Source organism: Bos taurus, chromosome 3, assembly GCF_002263795.3.
Source record: "Bos taurus isolate L1 Dominette 01449 registration number 42190680 breed Hereford chromosome 3, ARS-UCD2.0, whole genome shotgun sequence".
NCBI lineage: Eukaryota > Metazoa > Chordata > Mammalia > Artiodactyla > Bovidae > Bos > Bos taurus.
In genome coordinates this window covers 12,986,162-13,000,306 of record NC_037330.1, presented here as the reverse complement: position 1 = coordinate 13,000,306, position 14,145 = coordinate 12,986,162, and the positions used below count along the sequence as shown (strand labels likewise).

The following is a 14,145-nucleotide window of genomic DNA, read 5'->3' as shown; positions in this document are numbered from 1 at the left end:
TTTTTAATTTATGCTTTTTGGTATTTGATATCAAATTTGTACCTGTATTTTCTTTATAATTTTTGCGACATTGCTTTTGTTTGTTTGTTTTCTCTCTTTATGTTTCTTCTTCCTTTTTTTTAACATTGTATTTTTGAAATTCCAAACTCTACTCTAGATTTTTAATTTTTGCTTTTTGGTATTAGTTATCGATTTTGTACCTGTATTTTCTTTATAATTTTCGTGACCTTGCTTGTTTTTCTTTGTTCGTTTTTTCTCTCTTTCTTTTCCTTCTTCTTTTCTTTAACATCGTATTTTTGAAATTCCAAACTCGACTCTAGATTTTTAATTTTTGCTTTTATGTATTTGTTACCAATTTTGCACCTTTAAGAACCCAATGTTCAGGACCCATTTTTCACTACGGAGCGAGATTACTGGCTTGACTGCTCTCTCTCCCTTTGGACTCTCCTTTTTCTCCACCAGGTCACCTGTGTCTCCTCCCTAACCCCTCTCTATTCTACCCAACTCTGTGAGTTTATGCGTGTTCCAGATGGTGGAGAACACTTAGGGAACTGATTACTGGCTGGATCTGTCTCCCTCCTTTTCATTCCCCCCTTTTATCCCTCTGGCCACCTCTGTCTCCTTCCTCCTTCTTCTCTTCTCTGTGTAACTCCGTGAACATCTCTGAGTGGTCCAGTTGTGGAGTGCACATAAGGAAGTGACTACTGGCTACCCCACTCTCTCCACTATTGATTCCACCTCATCTCATTTGGGTCACCTCTAACTCCCTCCTCCCTCTTCTCTTCTCCATGTAAAACTGTGAACCTCTCTGAGTGACCCTCACAGTAGAGAAACTTTTCAGCTTTAACGTAGATGTTTTATCAATGGTGCTGTATAGAAGGAGAAGTTTTGAAACTACTGTAAAAATAAGACTGATAAATGGAAGCAGAAGGCTTAAGTCCAAAACCCTGACTCCAGGGAACTCCTGACTCCAAGGAACATTAATTGACAGGAGCTCATCAAACGCCTCCAAACTGACACTGAAACCAAGCACCACACAAGGGCCAACAAGTTCCAGGGCAAGACATACCAAGCAAATTCCCCAGCAACAAAGGAGCACAGCCCTGAGCTTCAAGATACAAGCTGCCCAAAGTCACCCCAAAACCATAGACATCTCATAACTCATTACTGGACATCCACCAGAACACCGACACAAGCTTCCCTAACCAGGAAACCTTGACAAGCCACCTGTACAAACTCACACACAGCGAGGAAACGCCACAATAAAGAGAACTCCACAAACTGCCAGAATATAGAAAGGACACCCCAAACTCAGCAATTTAAACAAGATGAAGAGACAGAGGAATACCCAGCAGATAAAGGAACAGGATAAAAGCACACCAAACCAAACAAAAGAGGAAGAGATGGGGAATCTACCTGATAAAGAATTCCGAATAATGATAGTGAAATTGATCCAAAATCTTGAAATTAAAATGGAATCACAGATAAATAGCTTGGAGACTAAGATTGAGAAGATGCAAGAAAGGTTTAACAAGGACCTAGAAGAAATAAAAGAGAGTCAATATAAAATGAATAATGCAATAAATGAAATTAAAAACACTCTGGAGGCAACAAATAGTAGAATAACAGAGGCAGAAGATAGGATTAGTGAAGTAGAAGATAGAATGGTAGAAATAAATGAATCAGAGAGGATAAAAGAAAAACGAATTAAAAGAAATGAGGACAATCTCAGAGACCTCCAGGACAATATTAAACACTACAACATTCGAATCATAGGGGTCCCAGAAGAAAAAGACAAAAAGAAAGACCATGAGAAAATACTTGAGGAGACAATAGTTGAAAACTTCCCTAAAATGGGGAAGGAAATAATCACCCAAGTCCAAGAAACCCAGAGAGTCCCAAACAGGATAAACCCAAGGCGAAACACTCCAAGACACATATTAATCAAATTAACAAAGATCAAACACAAAGAACAAATATTAAAAGCAGCAAGGGAAAAACAACAAATAACACACAAAGGAATTCCCATAAGGATAACAGCTGATCTTTCAATAGAAACTCTTCAAGCCAGGAGGGAATGGCAAGACATACTTAAAATGATGAAAGAAAATAACCTACAGCCCAGATTATTGTACCCAGCAAGGATTTCATTCAAGTATGAAGGAGAAATCAAAAGCTTTTCAGACAAGCAAAAGCTGAGAGAATTCTGCACCACCAAACCAGCTCTCCAACAAATACTAAAGGATATTCTCTAGACAGGAAACACAAAAACGGTGTATAAGTTCGAACCCAAAACAATAAAGTAAATGGCAATGGGATCATACTTATCAGTAATTACCTTAAACGTAAATGGGTTGAATGCCCCAACCAAAAGACAAAGACTGGCTGAATGGATACAAAAACAAGACCCCTACATATGTTGTCTACAAGAGACCCACCTCAAAACAGGGAACACATACAGACTGAAAGTGAAGGGCTGGAAAAAGATTTTCCATGCAAATAGGGACCAAAAGAAAGCAGGAGTAGCAACACTCATATCAGATAAAATAGACTTTAAAACAAAGGCTGTGAAGAGAGACAAAGAAGGTCACTACATAATGATCAAAGGATCAATCCAAGAAGAAGATATAACAATTATAAACATATATGCACCCAACACGGGAGCACCACAATATGTAAGACAAATGCTAACAAGTATGAAAGGAGAAATTAACAATAACACAATAATAGTGGGAGACTTTAATACCCCACTCACACCTATGGATAGATCAACTAAACAGAAAATTAACAAGGAAACACAAACTTTAAATAATACAATAGACCAGTTAGACCTAATTGATATCTATAGGACATTCATCCCAAAACAATGAATTTCACCTTTTTCTCAAGCGCACATGGAACCTTCTCCAGGATAGATCACATCCTGGGCCATAAAGCTAGCCTTGGTAAATTCAAAAAAATAGAAATCATTCCAAGCATCTTTTCTGACCACAATGCAGTAAGATTAGATCTCAATTACAGGAGAAAAACGATTAAAAATTCCAACATATGGAGGCTGAACAACACGCTGCTGAATAACCAACAAATCACAGAAGAAATCAAAAAAGAAATCAAAATTTGCATAGAAACGAATGAAAATGAAAACACAACAACCCAAAACCTGTGGGACATGGTAAAAGCAGTCCTAAGGGGAAAGTTCATAGCAATACAGGCACACCTCAAGAAACAAGAAAAAAGTCAAATAAATAACCTAACTCTACATCTAAAGCAACTAGAAAAGGAAGAAATTAAGAACCTCAGGGTTAGTAGAAGGAAAGAAATCTTTAAAATTAGGGCAGATATAAATGCAAAAGAAACAAAAGAGACCATAGCAAAAATCAACAAAACCAAAAGCTGGTTCTTTGAAAGGATAAATAAAATTGACAAACCATTAGCCAGACTCATCAAGAAACAAAGGGAGAAAAATCAAATCAATAAAATTAGAAATGAAAATGGAGAGATCACAACAGACAACACAGAAATACAAAGGATCATAAGACACTACGATCAACAATTATATGCCAATAAAATGGACAACGTGGAAGAAATGGACAAATTCTTAGAGAAGTACAACTTTCCAAAACTCGACCAGGAAGAAATAGAAAATCTTAACAGACCCATCACAAGCACAGAAATTGAAACTGTAATCAGACATCTTCCAGCCAACAAAAGCCCAGGTCCAGATGGCTTCACTGCTGAATTCTACCAAAAACTTATAGAAGAGCTAACACCTATCCTGCTCAAACTCTTCCAGAAAATTGCAGAGGAAGGTAAACTTCCAAACTCATTCTATGAGGCCACCATCACCCTAATACCAAAACCTGACAAAGATGCCACAAAAAAAAGAAAACTACAGGCCAATATCACTGATGAACATAGATGCAAAAATCCTTAACAAAATTCTAGCAACCAGAATCCAGCAACACATTAAAAAGATCATACACCGTGACCAAGTGGGCTTTATCCCAGGGATGCAAGGATTCTTCAATATCCGCAAATCAATCAATGTAATACACCACATTAACAAATTGAAAAATAAAAACCATATGATTATCTCAATAGATGCAGAGAAAGCCTTTGACAAAATTCAACACCCATTTATGATAAAAACTCTCCAGAAAGCAGGGATAGAAGGAACATACCTCAACATAATAAAAGCTATATATGACAAACCCACAGCAAACATTATCCTCAATGGTGAAAAATTGAAAGCATTTCCTCTAAAGTCAGGAACAAGAAAAGGGTGCCCACTTTCACCATTACTATTCAACATAGTTTTGGAAGTTTTGGCTACAGCAATCAGAGCAGAAAAAGAAATAAAAGGAATCCAAACTGGAAAAGAAGAAGTAAAACTCTCACTATTTGCAGATGACATGATCCTCTACATAGAAAACCCTAAAGACTCCACCAGAAAATTACTAGAACTAATCAATGACTATAGTAAAGTTGCAGGATATAAAATCAACACACAGAAATCCCTTGCATTCCTATACACTAATAATGAGAAAACAGAAAGAGAAATTAAGGAAATAATTCCATTCACCATTGCAACGGAAAGAATAAAATACTTAGGAATATATCTACCTAAAGAAACTAAAGACCTATATATAGAAAACTATAAAACACTGGTGAAAGAAATCAAAGAGGACACTAATAGATGGAGAAATATACCATGTTCATGGATTGGAAGAATCAATATAGTGAAAATGAGTATACTACCCAAAGCAATTTACAGATTCAATGCAATCCCTATCAAGCTACCAACAGTATTCTTCACAGAGCTAGAACAAATAATTTCACAGTTTGTATGGAAATACAAAAAACCTCGAATAGCCAAAGCAATCTTGAGAAAGAAGAATGGAACTGGAGGAATCAACCTACCAGACTTCAGGCTCTACTACAAAGCCACAGTTATCAAGACAGTATGGTACTGGCACAAAGACAGAAATATAGATCAATGGAACAAAATAGAAAGCCCAGAGATAAATCCACGCACATATGGACACCTTATCTTTGACAAAGAAGGCAAGAATATACAATGGATTAAAGACAATCTCTTTAACAAGTGGTGCTGGGAAAACTGGTCAACCACTTATAAAAGAATGAAACTAGAACACTTTCTAACACCATACACAAAAATAAACTCAAAATGGATTAAAGATCTAAACATAAGACCAGAAACTATAAAACTCCTAGAGGAGAACATAGGCAAAACACTCTCTGCCATACATCACAGCAGGATCCTCTATGACCCACCTCCCAGAATATTGGAAATAAAAGCAAAAATAAACAAATGGGACCTAATTAACCTTAAAAGCTTCTGCACATCAAAGGAAACTATCAGCAAGGTGAAAAGACAGCCTTCAGAATGGGAGAAAATAATAGCAAATGAAGCAACTGACAAACAACTAATCTCAAAAATATACAAGCAACTCCTACAGCTCAACTCCAGAAAAATAAATGACCCAATCAAAAAATGGGCCAAAGAACTAAATAGACATTTCTCCAAAGAAGACATACAGATGGCTAACAAACACATGAAAAGATGCTCAACATCACTCATTATCAGAGAAATGCAAATCAAGACCACTATGAGGTACCATTTCACACCAGTCTTAATGGCTGCGATCCAAAAGTCTACAAATAATAAATGTTGGAGAGGGTGTGGAGGAAAGGGAACCCTCTTACACTGTTGGTGGGAATGCAAACTAGTACAGCCACTATGGAGAACAGTGTGAAGATTCCTTAAAAAACTGGAAATAGAACTGCCTTATGATCCAGCAATCCCACTGCTGGGCATACACACTGAGGAAACCAGAAGGGAAAGAGACACGTGTACCCCAATGTTCATCGCAGCACTGTTTATAATAGCCAGGACATGGAAACAACCTAGATGTCCATCAGCAGATGAATGGATAAGAAAGCAGTGGTACATATACACAATGGAGTATTACTCAGCCATTAAAAAGAATACATTTGAATCAGTTCTAATGAGGTGGATGAAACTGGAGCCTATTATACAGAGTGAAGTAAGCCAGAAGGAAAACACCAATACAGTATACTAACACATATATATGGAATTTAGAAAGATGATAACAATAACCCTGTGTACGAGACAGCAAAAGTGACGCTGATGTATGGAACAGTCTTATGGACTCTGTGGGAGAGGGAGAGGGTGGGAAGATTTGGGAGAATGGCATTGAAACATGTAAAATATCATGTATGAAACGAGACGCCAGTCCAGGTTCAATGCACGATACTGGATGCTTGAGGCTAGTGCACTGGGACGACACAGAGGGATGGTATGGGGAGGGAGGAGGGAGGAGGGTTCAGGATGGGGAGCACATGTATACCTGTGATGGATTCATTTTGATATTTGGCAAAACTAATACAATTATGTAAAGTTTAAAAATAAAATAAAATAAAATAAAAAAGACTCAATATGCATTTATAATAAGGTTATTATTAACGGTAGTGGAGACAAATCCATATTTCATAGGGTATTCTTGAATTTTTGTGAGTTTGAATTTCTTACTTCAAAAATTAAAGCAAGGACATTTAGACTATTTACATTATCCTTCTATTTTAAAGCAATATTACAACAAACACCTGTGTCTGTTAGAAATATACTTGGCAACTAGTAAGAGAGATCTCATCATAACCTAAACAACTTTGAATTTTTTTCCCAATATTTTCCCTCCATCTCCAAATGTCAAATTTTACCAATATATACACTATTTCTAATTTGATGCTAAGATGTAAATTTCCTCCTCCAAGATTCCTTTCTAGATTTATACTTGGAAATTTCTAAACATGTTATTTGTATTTCAGTTTTGGTGAGTTTCTTGTCCAGCATAATTCAGTCACCAATTTTGCCTCATAATGTGCTGACAACTTAATCAGGTGTAGGAGAGGGTCAGCTGTCTTCTTCTTGTTCTTTCCCTTACATGTGTTTTCTCTAGTTCACACATGTCAGAGGAGCTTCTTACCTTAACCACTCTATTCTGGTTAATTCAGTGATGTTCATGCCTCCTCAAGAGCAATCATCTGAAACTGACCCAGCAAACGAGAGTGCCACTCTCAACCCTGGCATTTCTCTTGAGATAATTCACTCACCTGTGACTGCCAAACAGCCCAAGTCGGGGTGTCAAGGGAATTCTATTACGTACTATGAGTGGGTTCTTCTTTCTTGTTGTAAATAAAAATATAGATAGAAAATTCTTCTGTTTTATTCTTCTGTTTCAATGCATCATCTCAGGTAACACACTTTGGAGACTACTACTTTATCTAAAAAGTTAATCTATTTTTTCTCATTATATTTTAAAATGCACAGACAAACATATCCAAGGGGAGCTATAGAAGAGTGCTTATGATCAATTAAAAAAAATGGACAGAGGAACTGAATAGACATTTTATAAAGAAGACATACAAATGGCCAACAGGTACATGAAAGACATTCAACATCCCTAATCATCAGGGTAATGCAATCAAAATTACAATAAGAAACCATTTCACATATGTTAGAATGGCTATTGTCAAAAAGACAAGAGACAGTAAGTACTGGTGAGGCTCTGGAGAAAAGGAAACCCTTGTCCACTGGTGGTGTTGTTTAGTTGCTAAGTTTTGTCTGACTCTTTTGCAACCCCATACATAGACTGCCAGGCTCCTCTGTCTATGGGATTCCTCAGGCAAGAATACTGGAGTGGGTTTCCATTGCCTTCTCTAGACAGTCTTTCTGACCCACGGATCAAATCTGAGTCTTCTGCATTGCAGGTGGATTTTTTTTACCACTGAGCCACCAGGCAAGTTCTAGTCACTGTTCAGTCAGTTCAGTTCAGTTCAGTCACTCAGTCGTGTCCGACTCTTCGAAACCCCATGAATTGCAGCACACCAGGCCTCCCTGTCACTGTTAGTGGGGATGTAAATTGGTACAGTCTTTATGTAAAACAGTATAGAACTTTATCAAAAAATTTAAAATAGAACTGCTATATCATCCAGCAATTCCACTTCTGGGTATATATCTGAAGGAAATGAAATCAGGATCTCAAAGACATATTTGCCCCATCCCCCAACTCCATGTTCATTTCAGTCAAGACATGGAAACACCTAAATGCCCATTGGTGGATGAACAGATAAAGAAAATATTCTGCCATAAAAAGAAGGAATTTTTGCCTTTTGTGAGAACTTGGTAGACCTTGAAGGCTATATGATAGGGGAAATAAATCAGACAGAGAAAGCAAGTACTGTATGATCTCACTTATATGTAGGATCTAAAAAAAGCTGAACTCATAGAAATAGAGAGCAGAATGGTCATTGTCTGGGCTGGCAGATGGGGAGATGTTGGTCAAAAAGTACACATTTTAGATAATTAAGATGAATAAATTCTGGAGATCTACTGCATGGCAAGGTGACTGCAATGAACAATACTGCATAATATACTTGAAACTTATCAAAAGAATAAATAAATCCTAAATTTTATCATCACAGACACACAGTCATTATGTGAGGGGTGAGAGATATTAACTATCCTCATTGTGGTAATTATTTTGCAATCATACATGTATCTCATGATCATGTTGTGTACTTTTAAACTTACATATACTACATGTCAATAATATCGTGGTAACCTGGAAAAATAGAATGTTTATGATGGTTAGATTTATGAGGTGTGATAACAAGTGATTCTTTATTCTTCTGTACAATTTTCTATATTTTCCAAATTTTAAATAATCAGCATGGATGATTTTTATCAGAAAAAAAGCCTCTAATTTTTTACTTTCTGCTTTGACTCATCAGGCAAGGAGAGACTGTAGTGCAGAGAGGGTCAGAGAGGGGAGGGGCGGAGAGCAAGCAGAGGAGGAGCCAGAGGTCTAACACAGTCAGCAGGCAGTCATGGATTCCTTAGGCAGCAGCTGGCTCCCCACCCAGACACTGATTCTCCAAATCAGTCTCATTTTTGGTGAGTAACAGGACAGGTGGGGCTGCTCCTGGGACAGGGTGGTGAAAGGCTGAGTCAGATGTGAGGAAGACTGGTAGGCAGCTGAAGCTTGCCTGGTACCAACATTCTGTTTCTCAAGCTTCTTTGAGGGTTGAAGGGGAGGAAAGAGGGATGAGGGCCTTTCTGGAATGTCTGCAAGTTCCTCAGGATGGGAAAATCACCATCAAACCCTTACTTCAAAAGGCAATTATTAGCCCTGCTTTGTGGGGCTGCTGCTGCTGAAATGATTAGAGCAGTCTCATTATTCAGATTCTGGTTTGGCAAAATTATCTCCACAATCTCAGGCCCTTCTCTCCATCCCCTACCCCGACCCCCACCCCCCAGACTTCTTCCGTCTTCTCCTTACAGCCTGAGGGGGACATGTGGGGTGAGTGAGGGGCCGGGACAAGCTCCCATTGCCCCATATTCAGGGACATCTGAGCTGTGGGGACATCTGCAGAGGTGGAGGGTAGTGGGGTTGGGAGGTGGTGGAGGAAGTGGGATCCTGACCTCTCATATGATGACCTTTATGTGCGTTTACAGCTCATGACCTTAATGTATGGTTACAGTTGTTTTCAACTCCGCAGAGGCTGAGATAAGGCTGCAGATTCTGTCTTGTGTGTGGATTGTGAGCTGGCCCCCTGACTTTTTACCTCAACCTTTTTATGGTGCAAAGTAAGGTTGAACTCTGCAGTCAGACCCATTGGGTCACAAATTCTGGTCCTGCCCCATATTGGCCATAAAATCTTCAGCCAATGTATATACCTTGGGTCAAGTGGGCTTTACCTGTCTGAGCTTCAACTTCTTTACTTGTAAAATGGATAGAATAACACCCAACTTCATGTGTCATTTGGGAAATTAAATGAGACAGAGCACATTCTGACTAGTGTCTGACGTAGGGGCACAGAATACTCAAGTACATCATGTTATACTTTTCTATCTTGATGAAAGATTTGCAAAGAGACATTTAAAAGAAAAAAGTATTGTTTTACTGTTTCGTAATTGATGGTTTTATCATAATCCAACAGTTTAAAAAGAGAAAAGATTTTCCTTTTGGAATCAAAGGGGTTGTAGTCACACAGAGATTGCACACTTTCCTAAACTCCTCACCCACCTCCACCTCCAGGACCGTGTTTTGTCTCAGACTGCAGAGACGCTGCTGATGAGGGCTGCATGGCCCTCATTGTCCTAACCCTCCCCCCCCCCCCCACTCCCCACAGAGAACTCTGACCTCTTAATTCAGGGATAGGGGAACCTCTGATTTTTAAAAGAAACTACTCTCCTTTCCCTATTTCTGACCCTTTCTTCCCTCCCCAACCTCTAGGAAAATGATCCCATTTACATTTTTCAGCAAGGAAACAGCTGCTCCATTACTGCCCTCCACAATCTGAATTCTTTTTCCTTTTTTTAGTCAGCAAATGTTAAAATTACCTCATTAAGGTCATGGAGTTTGTGTGACCAGTGAGCAGTTTAGGTTGTCCTGATTTTTTTGGCGGTGGGGAGGGATGTAGTTACATCTAGGCTGGTCCCTCTGTGCATCCAGAGCTCTTCCCCTGTTCTGCCATTACAGCGCTTCACAGTGTTCTCAGAGAGCTGTGTAGGTGGGAGGGCAAGGGCAACACAGGAAGCCATCTGCCCATCTGCTCTCTGTCTGTGCACTTTAGTTGCCAAACAACCACTGAGGGCTGGAAGTCCCCCCAAAGAAAGTGCAGCTGTTCCTGCCTTGCCCAAACAGGCATCAGCCGAATTATAAGCAGACTGAGAGCAACAATAACAAAGCTGTGTGTACATAAGTCCCACTTGAGAGGGGAGGGCAGGTAGCTGGGTGGGTCCCAGTGGCTCTAGCCACAGTGTCCTTTACATTCCTAAAACAGTGACAAAACAAGAACTCTTTCCTTTAAATGCATCCGGGATTAAAGCTGATTCAGGCAGTACTGGTTTCATACTTTTAAGAATTGATGTTGATTGAACTAGTGAGTGCTTGTCCTTCATTTAAAATTATAATTTCAAGACATTTAAAGGATACGGCGTCATATCATCATATTTAATTTCAGTTCCTTGAAAATTTGCAAGAGAAAGTTTTATGGGTGTATTTTTTCATGTGCCCTTAAGGCAGGGCACACAGGATGTTTTCGTCTATGTGAGAGATGGAAATGACCTCATTTACATTCTTATCAGCCTTTCAGTCATTGTGGGATTTGATCCTTTTCTGTATGTTCTAATGGATTCCAGAAGCTGCACTAGAAAAAGAATTGGAAATCAGGAATTGGGATCTAGGGATAGTGGCACCGACTTTTCTCTAGTCATTTTTCTCAGTTTTATTGTTCCCTGATCATGTAAAGTATATTTTCTGTAGCCTGAAAGAAATAACTTATTAAATTTCTTTAAATATAAGAGAGAGAAAACAAACAAAAAGCCAAAAAAGTGAAACAAAAACAAAAAAGACTCGACAGTCAGGCAGCTTGCAACCACACAAATAAACAGATCTAAGATTGCCGGGAGAAATATCAATAACCTCAGATATGCAGATGATACCATCCTTATGGCAGAAAGTTAAGAGGAACTAAAATGCCTCTTAATGAAAGTGAAAGAGGTGACAGAAAAGGTTGGCTTAAAGCTCAACATTCAGAAAACTAAGATCATGGCATCTGATCCCACCACTTTATGGCAAATAGATGGGGAAACAGTGGAAACAGTGTCAGACTTTATTTTTTGGGCTCCAAAATCACTGCAGATGGTGACTGTAGCCATGAAATTAAAAGACGCTTACTTCTTGGAAGGAAAGTTATGACCAACCTGAATAGCATATTGAAAAGCAGAGACATTACTTTGCCAACAAAGGTCCGTCTAGTCAAGGCTATGGTTTTTCCTGTGGTCATGTATGGATGTGAGAGTTGGACTGTGAAGAAAGCTGATCGTCGAAGAATTAATGCTTTTGAACTGTGGTATCGGAGAAGACTCTTGAGAGTCCCTTGGACTGCAAGGAGATCCAACTAGTCCATTCTGAAGGAGATCAGCCCTGGGATTTCTTTGGAAGGAATGATGCTAAAGCTGAAACTCCAGTACTTTGGCCACCTCATGCGAAGAGTTGACTCATTGGAAAAGACTCTGATGCTGGGAAGGATTGGGGTCAGGAGGAGAAGGGGACAACAGAGGATGAGGTGGCTGGATGGCATCACTGACTTGATGGACGTGAGTTTGAGTGAACTCTGGGAGTTGGTGATGGACAGGGAGGCCTGGCGTGCTGCAGTTCATGTGGTGGCAAAGAGGCAGACATGACTGAGCGACTGAACTGACTGACTGACTGAAGCTTTACAGCTGTGTGGAGCTCTTGCAAAGTCTCTTCATTAAATTGCTGCTGCTGCCGCCAAGTCACTTCAGTCGTGTCCGACTCTGTGTGATCCCATAGACGGCAGCCCACCAGGCTCCCCCATCCCTGCGATTCTCCAGGCAAGAACATTGGAGTGGGTTGCCATTTCCTTCTCCAACGCATGAAAGTGAAAAGTGAAAATGAAGTCACTCAGTCGTGTCCAACTCTTAGTGACCCCATGGACTTTAGCCCACCAGGGTCCTCTGTCCATGGGATTTTCCAGGCAAGAGTACTGGAGTGGGATGCCATTGCCTTCTCCACATTAAATTGCTAGTCTCTGGAAATTCCCTCATTCCTATCTTTTCCTGAACTCTGACTATTTGCTTACTCTTTAGTGATTTACTTCCCTCTTCAAAAACACCAAACATTGCTTTGCAGTGTTTTGTCTGAAAGAAAATGAAACCGATGAATCACCGCCACCAGCACACCAGCAAGATCTTGTGTCTCCAGTCTTTTAAAACACTTCCTTGAAAACCTAAATACCCAAAAGAAGAAATTAAAAACAGGAAATAACCATGTATACAAATAAATAAAACTCTATTCTGCTTAACTTTATGCAAATATATTGAAAACTGAGATGCAGTGACTCTAGAAAAATATAATTTACCAATACTGAATCCAGAAGAGGAAAATAATCTAAGCAGATAAATTACCTGCTATGGAAACACAGTCCTGTGTTTCTCCTCTATTCTCTACTGCTAGCACACTACTTCTGATGCTAGATGTAAGAGTTCTTTTCCCCACACCAAGCAATTTTGTCATTTACCAGTTACCACTTGGGCTTCCTACAATTTGCCTCAGTTATAACACTATCTCCTGTCAGATCAGCTTGTCAGATCCCACAGACTAAAGGTTCAATCCCTTATTCTCTCCCAACTTCAGACACTGGTAACAAGTCCAGGTTAGCTGTGCTGTTGACACACTGGCTATAGATTAGAGGTTCCCATGATCTTCTTGTCAGGTTTGATTAATTTGCTAGAGCAGTTCACAGAACAACAGGAGATCAGTCTACTTACTAGATCACTGGTTTATTATATAAAAACATAATTTCTGAACAGCCAGATGAGCAAGATGGATCAGGCCAAGTATGTGGGAAGAGGTGCTGAGCTTGCATGCCCTCTCCTGTGTGTGCCACCCTCCAACCACCTACCTGGGTCCACCAACCCAGAAGCTCTCCTAGCCCCATCCTTTTGGGTTTTTATGGGGACTTCATTACATAGGCAGAATTGATTGAATCACTGGTCACTGATGATTAAACTCAGTTGCTAGGCCTTCTCCCCTGTCAGCATAAAAGAGCATGGGACTGAAAGTTTCAACTTGCTAATAGGCTTGGTTCCCTCCCATCCCAAGGAGCTTTCCAAAGTCACCTAATGAATATAAATTTCAGTTGTGGTATGAAAGGGGTTTGTTAGGAATAACAAAAGATACCCATTTCACCTTGTTGCTCTGGAGCTAATTCAGGAACTGGGAAAAATATTCAGTTCAGTCATTCAGTCATGTCCAACTGTTTGTGACACCATAGACTGCAGCATGTCAGGCCTCCCTGTCCATCACCAACTCCTGGAGCTTACTCAAACTCATGTCCATCGAACTTGTGATGCCATCCAACCTGCTCATCCTCTGTTGTCCCCTTTTCCTCCTGTCTTTAATCTTTCCCAGCATCAGGGTCTTTTCAAATGAATCAGTTCTTCACATCAGGTGGCCAAAGTATTGGAGTTTCAGCTTCAGCATCAGTCCTTCCAATGATCATTCAGGACTG

The 14,145-nt window shown here is 39.6% G+C and overlaps 1 protein-coding gene and 1 long non-coding RNA gene across 8 annotated transcripts in view; one reads left to right on the top strand and one right to left on the bottom strand.

Annotated features, from left to right (window-relative positions):
- Positions 1-11,323, bottom strand: part of LOC107132121 (uncharacterized) — a 35,377-nt gene extending 24,054 nt beyond the window's left edge. The window contains exon 1 of the long non-coding RNA XR_001495676.3: positions 10,448-11,323. This is a non-coding gene — a long non-coding RNA (uncharacterized lncRNA). The remainder of the gene's footprint in view (positions 1-10,447) is intronic.
- LOC100849046 (CD48 antigen) overlaps positions 1-14,145 on the top strand; it is a 107,868-nt gene that overhangs the window by 1,842 nt on the left and 91,881 nt on the right. For 6 of the 7 annotated variants that reach the window (XR_009493844.1, XR_805308.4, XR_805307.4 and 3 more), the window contains exon 1: positions 8,921-8,998. The exons of the other annotated variant lie outside the window; for it this stretch is intronic. Coding sequence is in view for 3 of the 6 variants with exons in the window: in XM_010802835.4 (XP_010801137.1) it covers positions 8,932-8,998 (67 nt within the window). In the remaining 3 variants the exon portion in view is untranslated. Of the gene's footprint in view, positions 1-8,920; positions 8,999-14,145 lie in introns of those variants that run through there. 7 annotated transcript variants of the gene reach the window in all.